The sequence below is a fragment of the Pinus tabuliformis genome, chromosome 4_2 (assembly GCF_031772625.1).
Source record: "Pinus tabuliformis cultivar Carrire ecotype Pingquan chromosome 4_2, CPIR1, whole genome shotgun sequence".
Taxonomy (NCBI): Eukaryota; Viridiplantae; Streptophyta; class Pinopsida; order Pinales; family Pinaceae; genus Pinus; species Pinus tabuliformis.
The window spans coordinates 1,045,769,258-1,045,791,778 of NC_142304.1; the positions used below are offsets into that span (position 1 = coordinate 1,045,769,258).

The window sequence follows — 22,521 nt, forward strand, 5'->3', positions numbered from 1 at the left end:
GTTAACTAAAAATCATAAAATGAATTTACTTAATCTTAGTCTCTTTGACAAAATAATGATAAAAATAATAAAGATCATTTAATTTAAATCTGATAACTACAAAGATAGTAAAAACAAATTATAAAGTATGTTTGAGAATGAATACCAAAACAACAAATTAAAGGAAAAAAGGTTCGATAATAAATAAGAGAACTCGTCGATTTATTCGACCTTCCTATGAGGTCTAGGTTCGAAGCTAAAAATAGCTGGACTAAAATGCCGACCATCAGGTATTGGACCTGTGGGAAGCCATTTCCATGTTTTTTGAGTTGTATTATAAACAAGCACCTCTTTAGCACACGCATGTCTGAAGCACACCAAGTCCCCTGTCCCTTCAAAATCAAACATTAAACTTCCGAACCTTCTCGAAATAAACTTGGTGAGCTTCTCTGTCCTAAACTTTTGGAAAACAGATGGTGGAATCCCTGCAATAACCCTGCGACCCGCGATGTTGCCTGAACCCGATTTGGGCTTCGCAATCTCCGTTATCATAAAACCACGGAAAACCATGTCAGCCTTGGATACGGATGACGCTAAAAGCACTCGCGAGCCGCAAGTGAAAATTACATCTTCCCTGGGCATTCCCCTAGTTTCCGCATTCTCGAACGGGAAAGGCACGATACCGTATTTCCGGTTTTGGAGGTTGAAAACAGAGATGCCCTCCACGGCCTTGCAATACAAAAAATCCTCAGAAACAACTATCTTCTCCTTGTATGTTGTCCACGATACACCCATATTATGTGCCACGCGTCCCGCTGTAGTCCACGTCTTTACAACTGAATCGTAGATTTGCACCCTCTGTTCATTCCCCGTTATCGCTATCACTTTATATGTTTCTCCATTGTGGGCCTCGCCCTCCCCGGCCACGATGGTCATGCCCCAAATAGCTCTAGCGTTGATTCTGGGAAGTTCGAACGACGTCGCTGTCAGAGGATTGGAGACAATGTGCCTGAATACAGTATGTTTTAAAGACACAATTGACAACAATAAAAGGCCTGCAGCCGATCCGTGGATCTCTAACGCCTCCACGTCATATTTTTCTTGTAAGAAGGCAAAAGAAAACTTTTTCCAAATTTTATTATATAAACAATAAACCATAAAGTCCATAGAGATGTCATTCCACAACAGAAGCCATGATTTCTTCTTGTTCGGAGGTGCCTCAACCCAATAATCACTTATAAAACTTGTGGACAGAAAGAGGGTATTCCACTCTTTAGAGACGCAACGATATCTACATAAGTTTTCAGCCGGCAACCATGCCAACACTTTCTCTTTTAGATCGTTGGGCAGTTGAGACCACCACGCTGAGCACTCCTCTCCATCTTCCCTTTCCCTTTGTGTTTCCACTTTGGATGAACAACACTCCTGCACTGCGGTTTCTATTTCCATTTAATTGATTTTGAATAAAATAAAAATCTGAGGTCTATTTGCTGATAACCGATTCTGATAAATTTTCTGCAAACACAAAGAGATGGATTAACTCTTTGATCTATGCTGGCTTAATTTCTTCTTTAAATAAGCTACATTTAAGATGAATACGATGGGTCAATACCGTTGGTTCTCAATACCAAGGTCAATACCACGTGCCATCTTTATTTTTATTAATATTAATATTAGGGTTAATAATGTTTTTTTACATTGTATTAATAGTAATTTGGCCCATAGTAGTTGGCCCATAAGTTTCACCTAAATAAAATTTCATTTGAGTGAATTATGGAGTAAATATAAAAAAAAAATGTTTTATTTATTTACCATACCTCTAGTTTATCTATATTTTTATTAATTTATCATACCTCTTTTATAAATATAGTATTTGGTCTATGGTATTTAGCCGAGGGTATTAAAATGGTATTTGGCCCATAAGCTTTACCTAAATAAAACCTCTTTTTTGAATCTTTTTTAAATATAAAGAAGTTTATGGACTAAATATAAAAAGAAGTTTTATTTAGAGAGAATTTTCCGGGAAAATCACATGGAATACCATTTGTCGGCCCGTTTCGAACCAACAAGTGTGCTTCATCGTCTGAGGACAAGTTGAAGAAACAGATCCAGCAAAGCAATTTAAATAGGCAGAACGGAGCCTCCTGACCAACGGCTAGTTTGACTCTAGGACCAGGGTCAAAAATATTTTATTAGCATAGTTAGTAAGAAATAGGACTAAAACATATAATTGAAGGGTACTTAGTTCACAAATATTAATAAAAATTAGAAATTAGTTAAATAATGGACCCTAATATATAAAATAATCTTATTAAAAATATTATTAAAAATTATAAAATAATAACAAACAGATGCATCAAAGACCTAACCAATGTCAAAACGAGGTTAGGTTAGTTAGGAAAAATTAGTTAAAAATATTCAAAATAAAATTAATAAATAGATAAATGAAAATTAAATTAAAAATAAATAAATTAGTTACTACGAATAATAATAATAATAATAATAATAAAGATAAAATACTCAAAATAAATGAAAATAAAATAATCAAATAAAAAACAAAAAAGCCTATAAATATTAAAAATTATCCATTACTGGAAGAAAACCACAGAGGTTGGGTCAGATAGAAAAATAAGTCAAAATAAAATAAAAATAGAAATTAGTTAAAAATGGTAAAAAGAATAAAATAAATAGGTTAGTTAGAATTTTTTTATTTATTTTTTTGTTAAAAGTCTCAGAAAATAAAATAATAAAACGAATAAATAAATAACTACAAACAGAATAAATGAATAAAATTAATAATTAAGAGGATGAGTAAGATAGAAAATTAGATAAAAATGGTAATAATAGAACGAATAACTAAATAAAATAATAAATTAGTTAAAAAGACTCAAAAAATATAGAACGAATCAAAAAATATAAATCAATAAATCAGTTAAAATGAATAAGTTAAAAAAAAAAAAAAAAAAAAAAAAAAAAAAAAAAAAAGAAACGAATCAATAAAAATAAATCAATAAAACATAAAACCGTTAAAATAAATAAGTTAATAATAATAATAATAATAATAAATAAATAAATATATATAATAAATAATAAAAACAGAAATAAACCCTAAGGAGGAGGGCGGAAACCAACTAGGAAGAGAGAGCAGGGACCCAACATCTACTAACTTTCCAGCCATCGTCTCTATTAAGATTGCTAGGCCTTTTTTCAATCTCAAGCGCTTCCCTAAATTTACGATGATGGAAATGCGAAACCCTAGCAATAACACTAGCCTCCTCAATACAAATGTCACGCTTGCTAGGCCTTTTTTCAATCTCAAGCGCTTCCCTAAATTTACGATGATGGAAATGCGAAACCCTAGCAATAACACTAGCCTCCTCAATACAAATGTCACGCTCTAACCATAGATTAAATTTATTTATTTTACATATTACAGATTCTGCAATTCTACATACACCCATCCATAATATATCAACGTATACATAAACCACGTGAACCATAATTCTCCAAGGATTTCGACTTATATGATTATGGAATAATATTACAACATGCACCTACGACTTTCGGCTTGACATATTCATGGTTTATTATATGATATGCACTTTACAATTATCACGGTCAATATACATTTGATTAATAATTATAGTCATAACATACGAATCTCTACTCAATGATAAAAGGTTAGTCTTATATATGTTTGGTTTATGTTGTGGTGGCCATGCGTCTTGTTGCCACGACCGATCCCAGGTACCGTGGGCTGGCACCAGCCTTGATTGCGACCTGTATGGCATTCAATGCGAGATCAGTTTAATCTGCTTTGGAATATGAGTACCGTAGAGCACTGTCGTTTGCAGCACGGGCTTGCTGTGGTTCATACACCTGGCCTGATCAACGACTCTCCTTCGTTTCGCCATGTGCGGTGGCGTGATCCAGAGTTGCAAGGCTGGCTCCTTGGACTTCCCATTTTGCGCTCAAACGCTTCCGGATCCTTCTCGTTGATCGGACGGTGGTGGCAGTCCTTCTCAGATCAAGGGCAGAGGCGATGCCACGAGGCCGAGTCTTGCGTGAAATATTTAATGTTCATTTTGCATTGGCTTTGTTATTATTTTCATTCTGGTCGAGAGTTTAGCTCCCGAACTCCTCGACTCGACCCTGTTCGGCCGAAGGCTTTGAAGTTCTCCACTGCAGCAGTTTTATCAAGGCACAAAAGAACACTTCAGGTTCTGTTCAGATTAAGCTGAGCTTATGAGCTACACTTCTGCTATCGTTTACATTTGATTGTTTTTGTTTCTCAGTCGATGGACATATTACTCAGTCATCTATTTTCATGGTTTACAGGAAAGGCTTCCAGCGTGCAAGCAGTGTTGGGGAGAAGACCCAACTTTCCAGCCTCGGCCCTTCTGCTACAGGTATGAGGAACCCCTCATTCATAGGTTCTAATTAATCGATTATACTTACTCGGAACAGTGGCTAATCCTCTGTTCTGCTGAACAGGGAGGCCGAGTTCCTGGCTTTCAAGTAATTCTCCGCTAAGCGACCAGGTTTTACTGATTACGATCCTATATGGCTCATTTCCTTGACTGTTAGTTTGGATGACTTTAGTCTTTCTTAAGAGCTCATGATAGGACGGTTTCTGTCCAAGCTCGGTTCTCGGAGTGATGTATTTATGCACAGTTTGTTATTTTGTTAAATGCTCGACTCACAACATACAGTTAGACATATACGATTTTGATTATGCCATGCTATTTATTGGGTTGCGTTTGTCTCAGGCTCGACGTTTGTCTCAGACTTGTTTATATATATATACTCGTATTTAAGTTTTCAGCTCTATCTCTTCTTGGCACAACAATGATGTCTCATTTTATCAGTGTTTAACTCCTGGTTATGAGTTACATGCCTGGGATGATATTAAGATCTGTTTGACTTGTTTTTCCGGGTATACAAATCTAAACCCAAGTTTTATTTATTAATTTGTGACCGTGGCGTTCTGGCCGATATGCATTAACTTTAACCAAACCCTTTTATCCTATTTGAGATGAGGGTTTTACTAAATGTTTTCGACTGAGGCTGCTTGTAACCCCTGTTACCATGCGGTCCTCGGCATGTTACTTTCTTTAAAACTGTTATGATTATAGTAGGGTAAACCCTGTGATGTTAACCCGCGCATATGTATATGATTAATACAGTAGTATGGTTCTTCGTTTCCAAGGTGATGGCGGTCCTCCTGGCCGGTCAATGTTTATATAAAAGCTTGTATTTGTTCGCAAGAGGCATGAGGTTTATACATGTATTGGGTTTGCGGGCCTGTCAGTTCCGTTTATGAAATAGTGGTCATTCTGTTGTGAACGCAATACATTTCTTGTTAGAGGTGCCTGTTCTTTTCTTTCGATTTTCGACTGTAAATAAATAGTTAAGATTCTTTCTTTGACATGCAGATATAGGTAAGGGTTCTTACCGTAGAACTACTATTCATATTATTTACTGTTTCTGCAGAAGCTAAGACTTATGCATTCAGTTTTCTTTCTACTGTTATTTCGAATAAAGTATGCATGAGTTGATATTCGGTTTCATAGAATGCTAATGTCTCGGTTTCTGTCTACAAATACAGCAACTAATGTTCTTTTCTTGGCTTAGAATATAAATAACAGTCAACGAGGTTATGCTGTACCACTCTTTCTAGCACAGAAGCATGTATCTTTTTAGCATAATATCCACACCAGAGTTAACTCTATAAGTAAATGTACACATAGTAGGCCATACCTATTCCTGTACAAACCTACTTGTATTGCTTGTCAGTCCACCCGTCCGTAGGAAGATTTCTTCTTAATCCTTCCACCCCCAAGCACTTGCAGGTCCTACTCGACCGCAATTACACTGGCCTCGCCAGTAAGCGCTATCTGATCCTAACCAGACATAGCGTACCAGGAAAATTCCTTTCCTCTTATGCCATCTGATCCTAACCAGACATAGCATGAATATTTTCTTTCTTCCCTGCCATCTGATCCTAACCAGACTTGGCATTTTTCCCCTTTTTCCTCTGGGGTCTCAACTACCTCAAGGTAGTTAGGGTTCCATTGTAACTGATTCCCCAGTTACTAACCATGATTAATCATAACTCAGCTCAAATAGTACCAACACAATTGTTTTTCATTAATCATAAAATTAATAACAGGAATATATATTTTTTCAAATAAAGTCTTTGTTCAATAATTACTTTTACTATTTACTAACATTAAATGTTCACAAGGGGTGTTACATCTCCCCCTCCTGAAAGTCTACATCGTCCCGATGTTGCTGTTCATCCATAAACAGTCTGGGATAAGCATCCCTCATCATTTGTTCATCTTCCCAAGTGGCCTCTTCAGGTCCAAAGTTCTGCCACTGCACTTTAACCTGGCTGATGACCTTTTTCCGCAGCTTGACTCTTCTCCGATCTAATATGTTGACTGGTTCGACCAGGAACTCTCCTTTCGGTTCCACCTGAAACACATAACAATTAAATCAGCTGTTACTAATATTTTATTTCAGTTTACATTATATGACAGTCTTCCCTTACCTGAATGTCCTGCCAACTTATTATATGCCTAGGGTCATACACATATCTCTTTAAAACTGATACATGGAAGACATTATGAACCCGAATATGGCTGGGTAGAGCGAGCTGATAAGCTACCGGCCCTACTCGTGCCAGAATTTGGAATGGTCCACAAAAACGCGGTGCCAATTTGGCACAGGCATTCCATTGGAGGGTACTTTTCCTAGCTCGAATTCTGATGTACACATGTTCACCCACTTGATACTCTTTAAATGTTCTCTTCCGATCTGCAAAATTCTTCTGCCGGTCCTGTGCCATCTTTAGATTAGCTCGAACTCTTTTCACCATGACTTCCATCTCTTCCAACATCTCGGGACCCAGCAAGAATTTGTCCTCTGGTCCACCCCAACTGGATGGTGTGTGACACTTCCGGCCGTAGAGTACTTCGAATGGGCTCATCTTCAAGGATGAGTGATAACCATTGTTATAGGCGAATTCCACTAGGTGTAGATACTCCTCCCATCGCGTAGGTTGCTGCATCACATAAGACCTCAACATGTCCTCTAATACTTGATTCACTCGCTCAGTCTGTCCGTCAGTTTGCGGATGGTATGCGGTGCTGAAGCTCAATTGAGTTCCTAGACCTTCAAATAAGGTCCTCCAAAAAGCTGAAGTAAACTTAACATCACGATCAGATATTATCACTTTCGGCAGCCCATGAAGTTTAAATATATTTTGCATAAAAATGTTTGCGATTTGAGCTGCACGATAAGTGGATTGAACCGGTATAAAGTGAGCTGACTTGCTGAGTTTATCCACAACCACCATTATAGAATCATTATTCTTTTTGGATTTCGGCAAACCGGTGATAAAGTCCATGGTTATGGTCTCCCATTTCCATTCTGGGATGGGTATTGGCTGTAGTAGTCCTGCAGGATGCTGATGTTCAGCCTTCACCTGTTGACACTCCAAACAGCGCGCCAAGTATTCTACAACATCCTTTTTCATGCCTGGCCAGTAATACTCCTTCCTTAGTGAGGTGATTAATTTCTGGTAACCAGGATGTCCTGCATAAGGACTTCTATGATTTTCGTCCAGAATCTTTTCTTTAATACTGTTCTGATTGGGTATGTAAATCTTCTTCTGATAGCACAACATGCCGGCTGAATTCAAGGTATAGCCTTGTTGTATGGAACGGGTATCTGAATTCTGCACTAAAAGCTTCTTTTGCAAGTAAATCTGATCTTGCGCCGCAGCTTCCTCAATCTCTTTGTCAAGAGTGGACCATCCTTGACTGATACCAATCTCGTAAATGCAATGCACTTTTCGGCTCAGTGCATCAGCTACTCTGTTCTCCTTTCCCTTTAAGTGTTTAATTTCAAAATCGAAATTTCCCAAGAAGTCCACCCATCTTGCTTGTCTTGCGTTTAAAGTAGGTTGACTAAAGTAACTAGTCAAGCTGTGGTGATCCGTCATTAATAAAAATTTCCTTCCTACCAAATAATGGCGCCACATCTTCAAAGCATGGATCACAACGGTTAATTCCAGATCATAGGCAGAATACTTCTGCTCATGTTCTTTTAACTTTCTGGATTCATAGGCAATCACTTTACCTTCCTGCATTAGCACTCCACCCACGCCCTCCTTACTGGAATCTGTACAAACTACATACTCCTTTTCAAGATCTGCCACACATAATACAGGTGCTGTGGTAAGTAAATGTTTGAGTTGTTCAAAACTCCGTTGACAGTCCGCTGTCCACTTAAACACCTTTCCCTTCTTTTGCAAGGAGGTAATAGGATAGGCAACTCTAGAAAAACCTTCTACAAACCGCCGGTAATATCCAGCCAGCCCCATGAAAGATCGAATATCTGCCACATCCTTGGGTGTAGGCCATTCCATTATAGTTTTAATCTTTTCGGGGTCCACAGCTATACCTTCCTTCGTAATAATGTGGCCCAAATATTGGATCTGTTCTTTATAAAAATCACATTTACTGAATTTTCCATATAACTGATGCTCCCGTAAAGTCTGCAACACTATCCTTAAATGCTCCTCATGCTCCTTCCTATTCCGGGAGTATATAAGTATATCATCAATGAAGATCAATACAAATTTGTCTAAGTATTGATGAAATACACTATTCATCAAACACATGAATGTGGCAGGTGCGTTAGTTAATCCAAAAGGCAGCACTACAAACTCGTAGTGCCCATAACGAGTACGAAAAGCTGTCTTGGCTATATCCTCATCTTTGATTCTGATTTGATGGTAACCCGATCTTAAATCAATCTTTGAGAAGATTGTCGCCCCTTTTACCTGATCAAACAACTCGTCAATGCGGGGTAGTGGATATTTTTTCTTAACTGTCAGTTTATTCAGCTATCTATAATCTATGCACATCCGCAGAGTCCCATCCTTTTTCCTTACAAATAGCACAGGGGCTCCCCAAGGAGAGACACTAGGGCGGATATACTTCTTTTCCAGCAGCTCCTGCAGTTGCATTTTTAATTCAGTTAACTCCGGCACACTCATCCGATAAGGTGCTTGGGACACTGGGGCTGCTCCGGGTATCAGCTCAATGGTGAAGTCTAAATCCCTTTTGGGCGGCAGCCCCGGAATTTCTTCAGGAAATACATCTGCAAAATCTTGCACTACTGGTATATCTTTAACATTTGCAGCCTTATTCACGGAATCCGCAACCCCCACTTGTACTGCATAAATCTGGCACTTATTCCGAATACACTTAACCAGCTGTGAGGCTGTGATCGGTCGAATCTGCACTGGTTTCTGGATGCCTTGAATCTCTTTTCCCACACCCAGCTCATCTCGGTAAGAGACTGTTTTTGTTTTACAGTTAATTACAGACCACCGTCGTTCCAACCAGTCCATTCCTATCAGCACGTCATAGGAACCAAGAGGGAGTACATTTAATTCAGTTGTCATGGTTTGGCCAGCTAACCTTAATGGACAATTGCTGACTTTGGTTAGTACTCGTCTTTTGGTCCCAGTGGCCAGCTGTACTAGCCAAGGACTTTTAAATTTAGTGGTTTGCAAACCACAACTTTCCACAACCTTGGGGCTTATATAGCTTAAAGTAGCTCCTGGATCTACTAAAATAGAAACAGTTCGATCAGAGATCTTACCTTCAAACTCTATCATTGTTGGCTGATAATCAGCTTGTCGATCCTCCAATGCTGCGTTTATTCTGGGCATGGATCGAGCCACATCTCCCACTGTCGAAGCTTCGTAGATCTGGGACAGCTGATCGCTGTCCTTCCGATGAGGGCAGTTTCTAATATAATGGGGTCCGCCACAACCCCAACACTAAACAGGTGGCCGAGTTGAGCCTTCATTGTCTAGTCTAACTTGCTGTTCACTGTATTTGGATTCTGTAGGAGGCTTGAATCTACTCTGAGTTTTAGCTGGGTTTTTAGTATTGGCTCCTTTCGAAAATCCTTTCTGAAAACTGCTGCGTGCTCCCTTACTACCCATAGGCATTTTGCTGCCCCGCTTATCTGTCCAACGCTTTCCAGAATTTTCTCCTTTTGACTTGTTCTGCTGGTAACACAGTCTTGCTTTTCGAATTGCTTCATCCATGGTTTTTGGATTATCGAACTCTATCCTTTCTCGCATTGTCAGAGGTAGGCTACTAACAAATCTTTGTACCTTAGCCTTCTCTTCACGAATATAAGGCACGTAACGAAGCAGGGAGGTGAATTTAGTTACAAACTCGTCAATTGTCTGCTGCCCAAGCCGCAGATCATGAAATTCTCGCGCTTTTTCATCATAAAAGCGTTCTGTCAGATACTTCTCCTTGAAATACCTTTGAAACATTTCCCACGTCACATCTTGTTCACTTACTCCCCGCACCATCTTGACCTCCTCCCACCATAGCGTGGCTTTGGCCTGCAGCTGGAATATGGCCAGCCTTGCTTTAAGATGATGATCATATTCATATACTTGAAAATATTTATTCATGTTAATCAACCATGCCTCTGCAGCTTCTTCTGATTCCCCGTCAAAATGAGGTGGTTTGATTTTCCGAAACTCCCCTTGTAGTTCCATCCGGGGTCTTTTCGGGGTTTGATATTCAGAAGCATTGATAGACTTCTCTCCTCGCGTTTCTACTTTGTCCTCTACTTCTTCTGGTTCAGTATGATAGCTCTGTTCATCTGTTATTCTTGGCTGTTCAGGTCTCGGATGCGACTGCTGTTGGTGTTGCTTATCAGATAGGATTTTCAGAATCCTCTCATGTTCAACATTTAATCTTTCATTATCTGCTCGCAGCCGGGCCATTTCGTCCTTTAGCTCTTGCACTGTCCTCAATAGCGTCGAGTCATTATTGCGGCTTGCTGCTCCCAATTTTACCCAAAGCTCAGGATTTCCCTGAGGTTGTCCCATGATATCCGGTGGTTCTGGATTTCCATAAGGAGCACTATTTGCCCTTCTCATTCTGCTACCACCTGTTCCAGGATAGCTTATTAAATAGATTTAATTTATCTGATCTTATATCTTAATACTATTTGTATTCATGTTACTATAACTTCCAAAGTAAATTTCCCCAAAGGTCACAGAGTTGTAAACCTTGGGCTCTGATACCATATTGTCACGCTCTAACCATAGATTAATTTTTTTTTTTTTACATATTACATATTCTGCAATTCTACATACACCCATCCATAATATATCAACGTATACATAAACCACGTGAACCATAATTCTCCAAGGATTTCGACTTATATGATTATTGAATAAAATTACAACATGCACCTACGACTTTCGGCTTGACATATTCATGGTTTATTATATGATATGCACTTTACAATTATCACGGTCAATATACATTTGATTAACAATTATAGTCATAACATTCGAATCTCTACTCAATGATAAATGGTTAGTCTTATATATGTTTGGTTTATGTTGTGGTGGCCATGCGTCTTGTTGCCACGACCGATCCCGGGTACCGTGGGCTGGCACCAGCCTTGATTGCGACCTGTATGGCATTCAATGCGAGATCGGTTTAATCTGCTTTGGAATATGAGTACCGTAGAGCACTGTCGTTTGCAGCACGGGCTTGCTGTGGTTCATACACCTGGCCTGATCAACGAATCTCCTTCGTTTCGCCATGTGCGGTGGCGTGATCCAGAGTTGCAAGGCTGGCTCGTTGGACTTCCCATTTCGCGCTCAAACACTTCCGGATCCTTCCCGTTGATCGGACGGTGGTGGCAGACCTTCTCAGATCAAGGGCAGAGGCGATGCCACGAGGCCGAGTCTTGCGTGAAATATTTAATGTTCATTTTGCATTGGCTTTGTTATTATTTTCATTCTGGTCGAGAGTTTAGCTCCCGAACTCCTCGACTCGACCCTGTTCGGCCGAAGGCTTTGAAGTTCTCCACTGCAGCAGTTTTATCAAGGCACGAAAGAACACTTCAGGTTCTGTTCAGATTAAGCTGAGTTTATGAGCTACACTTCTGCTATCGTTTACATTTGATTGTTTTTGTTTCTCAGTCGATGGACATATTACTCAGTCATCTATTTTCATGGTTTACAGGAAAGGCTTCCAGCGTGCAAGCAGTGTTGGGGAGAAGACCCAACTTTCCAGCCTCGGCCCTTCTGCTACAGGTATGAGGAACCCCTCATTCATAGGTTCTAATTAATCGATTATACTTACTCGGAACAGTGGCTAATCCTCTGTTCTGCTGAACAGGGAGGCCGAGTTCCTGGCTTTCAAGTAATTCTCCGCTAAGCGACCAGGTTTTACTGATTACGATCCTATATGGCTCATTTCCTTGACTGTTAGTTTGGATGACTTTAGTCTTTCTTAAGAGCTCATGATAGGATGGTTTCTGTCCAAGCTCGGTTCTCGGAGTGATGTATTTATGCACAGTTTATTATTTTGTTAAATGCTCAACTAACAACATACAGTTAGACATATACGATTTTGATTATGCCATGCGATTTATTGGGTTGCGTTTGTCTCAGGCTCGACATTTGTCTCAGACTTGTTTATATATATATACTCGTATTTAAGTTTTCAGCTCTATCTCTTCTTGGCACAACAATGCTGTCTCATTTTATCAGCGTTTAACTCTTGGTTATGAGTTACATGCCTGGGATGGTATTAAGATCTGTTTGACTTGTTTTTCCGGGTATACAAATCTAAACCCAAGTTTTATTTATTAATTTGCGACCATGGCGTTCCGGCCGTTATGCATTAACTTTAACCAAACCCTTTTATCCTATTTGAGATGAGGGTTTTACTAAATGTTTTCGACTGAGGCTGCTTGTAACCCCTGTTACCATGCGGTCCTCGGCATGTTACTTTCTTTAAAACTGTTATGATTATAGTAGGGTAAACCCTGTGATGTTAACCCGCGCATATGTATATGATTAATACAGTAGTATGGTTCTTCGTTTCCAAGGTGATGGCGGTCCTCCTGGCCGGTCAATGTTTATATAAAAGCTTGTATTTGTTCGCAAGAGGCATGAGGTTTATACATGTATTGGGTTTGCGGGCCTGTCAGTTCCGTTTATGAAATAGTGGTCATTCTGTTGTGAACGCAATACATTTCTTGTTAGAGGTGCCTGTTCTTTCCTTTCGATTTTCGACTGTAAATAAAAAGTTAAGATTCTTTCTTTGACATGCAGATATAGGTAAGGGTTCTTACCATAGAACTACTATTCATATTATTTACTAGTTTCTGCAGAAGCTAAGACTTATGCATTCAATTTTCTTTCTACTGCTATTTCGAATAAAGTATGCATGAGTTGATATTCGGTGTCATAGAATGCTAATGTCTCGGTTTCTGTCTACAAATACAGCAACTAATGTTCTTTTCTTGGCTTAGAATATAAATAACAGTCAACGAGGTTATGTTGTACCACTCTTTCTAGCACAGAAGCATGTATCTTTTTAGCATAATATCCACACCAGAGTTAACTCTATAAGTAAATGTACACATAGTAGGCCATACCTATTCCTGTACAAACCTACTTGTATTGCTTGTCAGTCCACCAGTCCGTAGGAAGATTTCTTCTTAATCCTTCCTCCCCCAAGCACTTGCAGGTCCTACTCGACCGCAATTACACTGGCCTCGCCAATAAGCGCTATCTGATCCTAACCAGACATAGCGTACCAGGAAAATTCCTTTCCTCTTATGCCATCTGATCCTAACCAGACATAACATGAATATTTTCTTTCTTCCCTGCAATCTGATCCTAACCAGACTTGGAATTTTTCCCCTTTTTCCTCTGGGGTCTCAACTACCTCAAGGTAGTTAGGGTTCCATTGTAACTGATTCCCCAGTTACTAACCATGATTAATCATAACTCAGCTCAAACAGTACCAACACAATTGTTTTTCATTAATCATAAAATTAATAACAGGAATATATATATTTTCAAATAAAGTCTTTGTTCAATAATTACTTTTACTATTTACTAACATTAACTATTCACAAGGGGTGTTACAACAAACATAATGATTGGTTTTCTCAGCATGTTCAGCTAAAGCGGAAGACTTAGCTCTCCTATGCTTAAGGTCTGCAGCGTGCTCGCTAATCCTTTGATCGATGGAGCGACCAGTCTCTCCATACATTTAGTTTTATTTATTTACCATACATTTAGTTTATTTATATTTTAATTTATTTACCATACCTTGTAAGTATAAAAAGAGATTTTATTTATTTACAATATATCAATTTTATTTACATTTTTATTTATTTATCGTACCTATTTTCTTAATGTTCATAAACTTCTTTATATTTTAAATTTATATTGGGTTTATAGATTAAAAATGTTAAATGTTTACATTTACATTTACATTTACCTTTAAGTTTAAGTTTAAGTTTAAGTTTACATTTACATTTACATTTACATGTTTATGTGAGATTGATGCAGGAGCATCTGGACTTAGCCAGCACTATGATCGTATGTTCACATGTTGTGGCTAACAAGAGACGGTTTTTATTGACTTGAGTGGTCAAAATCAATTCTTAAGAGAGGGTTGGATCTCTTGAATTGATCTTTTGTCACAGCTCCACATCATACATACGGTAAAAAAAAAATAATCAAACCAAAATTTTGATTTATATACACCTATGTTTCAATTGTTATAACACTATACTATAATTTTTAGGGTGTAATTACAATCGTATATATATGATATGATCTCTAATTAAATTATTGGTTATTGGCTTTTGGATTTAAGTGCCATCGTTTATTAGGCTTCATTAATTTTATCCATGCCATGGGAATCCCCACCATATTGCTCGCTGACAGTCTCAGTGCTAAGCGTTCACGCTGTCTTATTCAACCCGGCTTACAATTTGTTAAACTTTACATTGGTGTTGATACTTTGGTTATGGCATTAAATTTCCTTCTCTGTCTTGGTACATGGCATGGGCAGGCCTGTCCTACTACAACTGCACATGTCGAGTCTCTTGTTTCATCGATGGTGGAAGACCTGGGTTCACAATCCTACGGCTGGGCTCCTTCTAGGGGTTTACACATCCCTATTTGCGAAAGCGGTGCCTCATTTTACTCTGTCTTTCCTCGGCACTTGCTCTGATTCTGCTTCTCCTCTTGCAAGCCTTCTCAGTCTATCGATCCAAAGCTACAATGCAGATGGAGGATTCTCAGAAACTGGGTTATGCTTTTCTCTTTGGTGAGTGTACCTCGGGTAAGCGTTGCTTACATATGTGACTTTGTTATGTTTTCTTTTTCAATTGATTGTTTATTCCCCACCATTGTAGCTCTGTTGCTAACAAGAATTGTGGTGTATTTTAATCTGTAGGAGACTCGGCTACAGGTTTGGGGTTTACAATTGTGATCATAAGGTGGTTCCCTTGAATGTTTTTCGATGCCCGAGGGTTTCTAGGTAAAGTTTATCTTCGACCTGATGCTTGTTTCACATAGAAGGAACTCTTTGGTTGCTTGAGGCTAGAGTTTCAACTCTCCTGAGTATTACTAGCTTTCTTTTTCCGGTTTTGAAGTAAAAAAGGGATCTCATTGCACAGTTATTAGTTAATAGTTATCAGGCAAATGGCTATAGTTGTTCTGAGATGTAAGCACAAACATTTCCTCTATATAATCAAGGAATTTATTAATCCGTTGTGGGTCTTGAGACTATGGCAGCACCGACATAGTTTCCATGTTAAGTTTTTTATGAAAGAATTACATCTCTCTGATTAAGACTTGTTAATCTAATTTGGTAGACTTCTTGGGGTTCGAAGCCATTTACGTTTTTCCTTACGTCTTATGATTCTAGTTCCATATGGAATGTAAATTGAAGTCTAGTTCGATGTATGAATGTTATATTTTATATGGAATGTAAATTGAAGTCTGGTTTGATGTATGAATGATATATGTTTGCTATTCCTTCATCTATCCATGATATTCTTGTTCACAATTTCAATATTGTTTAGAATGGATAGAATTTGTTGTGGAAACCCCGAGTCAGGGTTTTACTTAATTTCATTTCTTTCAAATTACGCGGCTCTGAGTTGAGATCGATTTGGTAATTTCCATTTGCGAGAATATGATTTCTACAGTTCTCTACTTTTCTATTTAATATTTGGTACTTTTAGTTAACTTACTTGGGGATTTCTTCTGTCGGTGTTAATACTATGGGGTTTCACTCCCACATAGGGTTTAGGAAGACCTCGCTGAGTTTTAGAGTTTATTTAATAGTCCACTCCCTGGTATGCTAGCCCAGGGCAACTTTAGGTTATCTAACCTTATAACCCCTGCTATATCATTCCTCGGCTCTTTGGGGTTTAATCCAGGGTTACCTAACCTGTGGGTTTTACTCTTTGCCTCTTTTGGGTACTAGCATTCTCAGCATTCTTGATAAAATTTCTAATTTGTAGTTATGAAATTTTACGTAATCAACAGAGAAATTGTTTACCAGTTCATTACAATAGTGGTTCTACTATAATCATTTTTTCAGCATTCAATGACCTGTACCCTTCATAATTATATAGCTAGTATGTTCCAGATTACAGGAAATTCTCCTGCTTCGATAGTTATTAACTCTACTGGAAAATATTACTAATAGTTAAGGTAACTAGTTGGTTCCAACTCTATTGTTTTTGTTTTTGGTAGATAAATTACAAACATTAACCCTACTATTAATATTTCCAAGTATCACTTCAGCCTAGGCACTCCTCTATATCTTTTCATTCACAGTAAAAGACACATAATTTAGTTTTGTGCAACAGTTTAATTTTCTAGAAGTTACCTCTTACTTGAGTTGGTTTAAAGTAAAGAACACCAATGGTAGAGGTCACCTCTATTTTCCGCTGCTAGTCATCCCCCGTACGTGAGATTTGTCTTTTTGGATCAAATCTCCCCCCTAGCTTGCTCACACGACCTCTTTCTTCTGCAAGTTGCTCGCACAAAATGCTTATTCTATCTGGTCATCACCAGACTTAGCAATTTTTCCCCTTACCGCCTGACATTTCAGCATGGCTTTTCCTCCCCCTACTTCCTTTTCTTTGGAAACATTTCAATGTTAGGGGAGGTAGTTAAGGTTTTTCTGGCAACTGCCTTTTTCAACTTCGTTCCATGAGAAGTTAAAAGATTTGCTAATACTGAAATCATTTCTCATTTTCAATAATTAACAATATTGTTCAACTCAAACAAGTAATAAAAATAATTATTCAGTTTGGTCTTACTGTGGTAAATAAAATATTTATAGAATTCTGGGGAAATTACATCTCCCCTTCCTAAAATAAAACATCATCCCGATGTTTTCTGGCCATAAAAAACCCTCGATAAGCTTCTCTCATTAGTTGTTCATCCTCCCAGGTGGCCTCATCTGGCCCAAAGTGCTACCATTGCACCTTAACCTGGGTGATGGTTCGTTTCCACAGCATTACTTCTCTCCAATTGAGTATATTCAACGACTCAACCAAGAATTCTCCTTCTAGCTTGACCTAAAACACAAAATACTTGAGTCAGTTTTTCCTTTAACAATAAAACTTATTGGTCTACCTAAGATACTTTCCTACCTGTATGTCATTCCAACTGACTACGTGCTTAGGATCATAAATGCATTTTTTTAATACTGACACATGGAAGACGTTGTAGACCCGAATATGACTTGGTAGGGTGAGTTGGTATTCCACTAGCCCAACCCTCGCTCAGATTTGAAATGGTCCACAAAACCGAGGTGCCAGCTTGGCGCACCCACTCCATTGTAACATACTACTTTTAGCTTGAATTCTCACATACACATGATCTCCTACTTGGTATTCTCTAAAATTTCTCTTTTGGTCGGCAAAGTTTTTTTGCCTATATTGGGCTACCTTTTAATTGGATCGTACCTTCTTGACCATTTCTTCCATCTCTTTAAGTGTAATACACCCATCTACAGGATAATAATTTTTTTTAACTTAATGTTAATCCTTAAACTAATCCAAGCTTGCATACATAGGATTACTTTGTAATTTTAATAATATGCATGCATTCATAAGGGTCACTTGTTAATGTTAGTAATCCTTGGGTCTCATTACAACACCATGGAAGGTTAAAAGGTAACGTAATTCTTTTGCGTTATCGGAAAAGTTTCCGGTGGATAGTTGATATGACGAAGGTTTACTACCGGCGTTGCTAGCTCTTAACACTTGGCTCTAGTATTTAATGTTGGCGGTTCTATCATGTGAAGGGGTGAGGTCCGAGTACGCCCTGGTTTCACGCCCTCGATCTTTCCACCTTCATCGATGGCATGGATGTTCAGTTGCCCATCCTAGGGCTGTGCTGTTATGATAGACTCCTCCTTAGTTTATTCAGAGGCACGGAGTTTCCAAAAACATTTCTCTTCGGACCATGCATCAACTCTATCTTACCTACAATTAGCCCGTCAAGAACTCCTTTGTGCTACTTAGATGCCAACGGTTCTTCACTCTGCCAAGCACCAGACTTGGAATCTACCTTGGGTATTACAGCTCTGTCTTCTGGTGAGAATTGAACCATGCAAATAATTTTAAATGATTTGTTTTCTTTCTCCCTTACAGGTTTTCCGTTTGGTTTTTTCTCCAATCTTCTAAAGGGTTTCTTACTTGGCTTGTTCCATGGTCGAGAATGGTGGTGCCGACCTCCAGCAACTGCTCGTGGAGTTTGGTCGATGCTATTTGGCCTTTCAAATCCTACTACTCCTTTAATTTCCTAACAGGTAAGTGCCTAACAGTAGCCCTCCTGTTAATAGTCAAGTTGCTAGCTTTGTTGACAATGTGCTCGCTCTATGAATGGTAAAAATAAGGGGTTTTCCTTTTAGTTTTGGGAATGGCCATGCAGCCCAAGACCTTATGTCTACTTCTCCATTTGTTGTCGCAGAGATATGATGAATTCTATACTCCATTCAAGATTTCCTTGCTCCCTCTTGGATTCAGGGAAATCTTGTCCTCGGTGTAGCTATGCCGAACCAAGGCCCTGGATATCTTGGCGTCTTGTAAATTATGATATGCCTTCAGGCTTCTCTTATATTGCTATGTAAATAATTTATTTAAGGACATTGCAGAAGATATAACCCCGGTGGCAACTTCTTTGGTTTGTTACAATTTATTAATACTACGCACAAATTGTTGTTTATCTAAATTTTCCAGATTTAAGTTGAAGTCTTTGCAGCCTTATTGTGTGCCAAATCTAAATATGTTTGCCTAAATCCCGCTACATGGTGCGACATCTATTGTAATTTTTTTGAGCTTTACTCTTCAGGGTTCCAGAATTATGGTGGCATTTCTGTGGATAGTTCAATGTAATTCTCTTTTAATGCACAGTTTTTGTATCATGAAATACTACTGTATTTGTTCTACATGTTTGGTTTTCTTTACGCATTTGTATAGGCCATATCCCACGTGGTAGCTTGTTGTCTTCCTGGCCAACCTATAATTCACGATGACATTTGCCTTCAAGTCTAACCCTAGGATATGGCTAGCCTTCCGTGTGAATCGTTTTTACAATTTTTGATTAAGCTTATTAACACTCCTCAGAGTTCTGGATATACTGTTATTGTAGCGACATCATAAATATTCACCTTCGTATGGTTGGGTAATTGAAAGATTCATTCTGCTGTTATACATATATACATGGTTATGTGGTTTTCTCTGCTATCATTTACAGTCTTGGTTGCATGCAATAGGGAAAGAAAAAAGGTTTATGTTTCTTTTCTTCTTATAGTTGAAACCCTTGCAAATACTATCTTTGCCACTTCAACATTTTCCTTAGATTCTTGTAAATGTTGTTCTGCTAACCGCGCACTAAGTCTCTAAATTTATTCCTTAAAGCTTACTACATTTCCTTGCATACAAATGTGCTTAGGGAGAAATCTTCTAAACAGTCAAACTGCTACCTACTGTGAGTCTTTGCCCATTATGGGGTTGGTCTCTTGTCTTTCAGGTTTTGCTATAAATATTTGAATTTTCCTTCTTATATCTATATCTATATATATATATATATATATATATATATATATATATATATATCTATATATATATATATATATATATATATATATATATATATATATATATATAATATCAGTTCCTATAGACTCCTCTCACGGTTATCACCTATTTCCAGTATAAGGGAAACTCTTCACATCCACTAACTCTTACTATAGTAAGGATAGTTTTTGATGGAGACACCTATTACACCCCTACTATTTACTGTAAAGGGAACCCTCCGTACTCTTCTATAACAAAAATGTGATTCAATACAAACTTCACCAGCTATTCTGTTCCAAGGAATTCTTTACATACCTGGTCGTACTAGCTATTAAAGATCTTCCTGAATGTCACCCAAACTTGGGTTTGCTACAAATCAACTGCCGTCCATGAGATTCGTCTTTCCAGATCAGAATCTCCCCCCTTGCTCACTTGCTAGACCACCATCTTCTGCGAGTTGCCTGCACAATGTGCAGGGCTATTTGATCATCACCAGACTTAGCCTTCCTTTTTTTTTTCTTTGCTTGTCTCTACAATGCAAATTTTCCTCTCCTTTCCTCCTTTTCTCTAGAAACCCTTCTAGTTAGGGGAGGTGGTTATGGTTGCTCTCATAGAAACTATTTTTTTTTCCAAGAGGAAAACTTCCTCGTTGAAAAATTACCATGCTTTTTGAAAAGAAAAACTTTTTATTTCTCATAATGAAAACTAATATATTTAAATTTCAAACAGATAATAATATCAGGTTCAGTTTATATTTACCACAGTAAACCAAATATTTGCAATTTTTCTCAGGGCATTACATCTTCCCCCCTTGAGATTGGACATCGTCCCGATGTCTTTCGGCTATGAACAACCCTGGATTAACTCTTTTCATAAGTTCTTCATCTTCCCAAGTGGCCTCATCACGCCCAAAGTGCTACCATTGCACTTTAACTTGGGTAATAGCCTATTTCCACAACATTACTTCTCTCCGATCGAGGATGCTCAATGGTTCGACCAAGATTTCTCCTTCCAGTTCGACCTGAAACAAGCAACATCTTAAGTTAGTTTTTCCTTTATGGAACTCATTTAAATTGATCTACCAGGATATTCCTTACCTGTATACCCTGCCAGCTGATTACATGCTTAGGATCGTAAACATATTTTTTTAATACGGAAACATGAAAAATGTTGTGGACCCATATATGACTTGGAAAGGTGAGCCAGTATGCTACCAGCCCGATTTTAGCCAAGATTTGAAAAGGTCCAGAGAATTGAGGTGCCAACTTCGTTCACCCTCTCCATTGTAATGTGCTCTTTTTTTCTCGAATTCTCACATACACATGATCTCCGACTTGATACTCCTTAAACCTCCTCTTCTGGTAAGCCAAGTTCCTTTGCCTATGCTGAGCTGCCTTTAGATTAGAACGTACCTTTTTAACCGGTTCCTCCATTTCCTTAAGCATTTCAAGACCTAACATCAATCTGTCTTCTGGTCCACCCCAACTTGAGGGGGTGCGACACTTCTGCCTGTACAATACTTCAAATGGGCTCATCTGCAATGATGTATGATAGCCATTATTGTATGCGAACTTAACCAAGTGCAAGTAGTCCTCCCACTTAGTTGGTTGCTGCATCACATATGCTCTTAACATGTCTTCCAACACCTAGTTCATGCGTTCAGTTTGCCCGTCGGTTTAAGGGTGATAAGCCGTGCTGAAGTTCAACTAAGTACCCAACTCTTCAAACAATGTTTTCCAAAAGACCGATGTAAATTTTACATCAGGGTCTGAGATTATTGTCTTTGGTAACCCATGCAATTTAAATATATTTTTCATGAAAATATGGGCGATCTGCACAGCTCTGTAAGTAGATTGTACCAGTATAAAATGTGCTGACTTACTTAACTTTTCCACCACCACCATGATGGAGTCGTTATTCTTCCTTGACTTAGGAAAACTTGTTATAAAATCCATAGAGATGGTTTCCCACTTCCATTCCGAGATGCGTAATGGTTGTAGTAACCCTGCTAGGTGTTGGTGTTCTGCCTTTATTTGTTGGCATTCTAAACATCGTGCAAAATATCCAGCCACATATTTTTTCATACCCAACCAACAATATTCTTTTCAAAGTCCAGTGATCATTTTTTGATATCCTAGGTGTCCAGCGTAATGAATCTTATGATACTTATCCATTATTATACCTTTAATGCTGTTCTGATCGGGTACGTACAACATTTTCTTGTAATACAACAGTCCGGAAGCGTCCAAAGCATAATCTGACTGTTTTTCTTTGTTGGTTGGTTGCTCAATTTGCTATTTTATTTGCTGGTAACCAGTATTTTATTCTACTGCCTTTTTAATCATTTCTCCGAAGGGGCCCTTCACTACAAAAAATCTCGTATAAGCATTGCAATTTCCAACTCAAAGCATCAGCCACCTAATTATCTTTCCATTTTAAATGCTTGATCTCAAAGTCAAAACCACTCAAGAAATCCACCCACCGTGCTTGCCTTGCATTAAGGTGGGCTGGCTAAAATAATTGGTTAGATTGTGGCGATCCGTCAATAATAGAAAT

The 22,521-nt window shown here is 38.3% G+C and overlaps 1 protein-coding gene and 1 long non-coding RNA gene across 2 annotated transcripts; one reads left to right on the forward strand and one right to left on the reverse strand.

Moving 5' to 3' along the window:
- Positions 1 to 201: 201 nt before the first annotated feature.
- LOC149173196 (F-box only protein 6-like) lies at positions 202 to 1,428 on the reverse strand. The gene has a single exon (XM_089426605.1). The coding sequence runs from the start codon at positions 1,426 to 1,428 to the stop codon at positions 202 to 204; it is 1,227 nt and encodes a 408-aa protein (XP_089282731.1).
- Positions 1,429 to 11,840: 10,412 nt separating this feature from the next.
- LOC149173197 (uncharacterized) lies at positions 11,841 to 12,358 on the forward strand. Its single transcript, XR_016259665.1, has 3 exons — positions 11,841 to 11,953; positions 12,072 to 12,142; positions 12,228 to 12,358. It is a non-coding gene; the product is annotated as an uncharacterized LOC149173197 (long non-coding RNA).
- The last annotated feature ends 10,163 nt before the right edge of the window (positions 12,359 to 22,521 follow it).

Coding starts and splice junctions, on each gene's coding strand:
- LOC149173196 (XM_089426605.1), bottom strand. CDS start 1,428: ATGGAAATAGAAACCGCAGTGCAGGAGTGTTGTTCATCCAAAGTGGAA.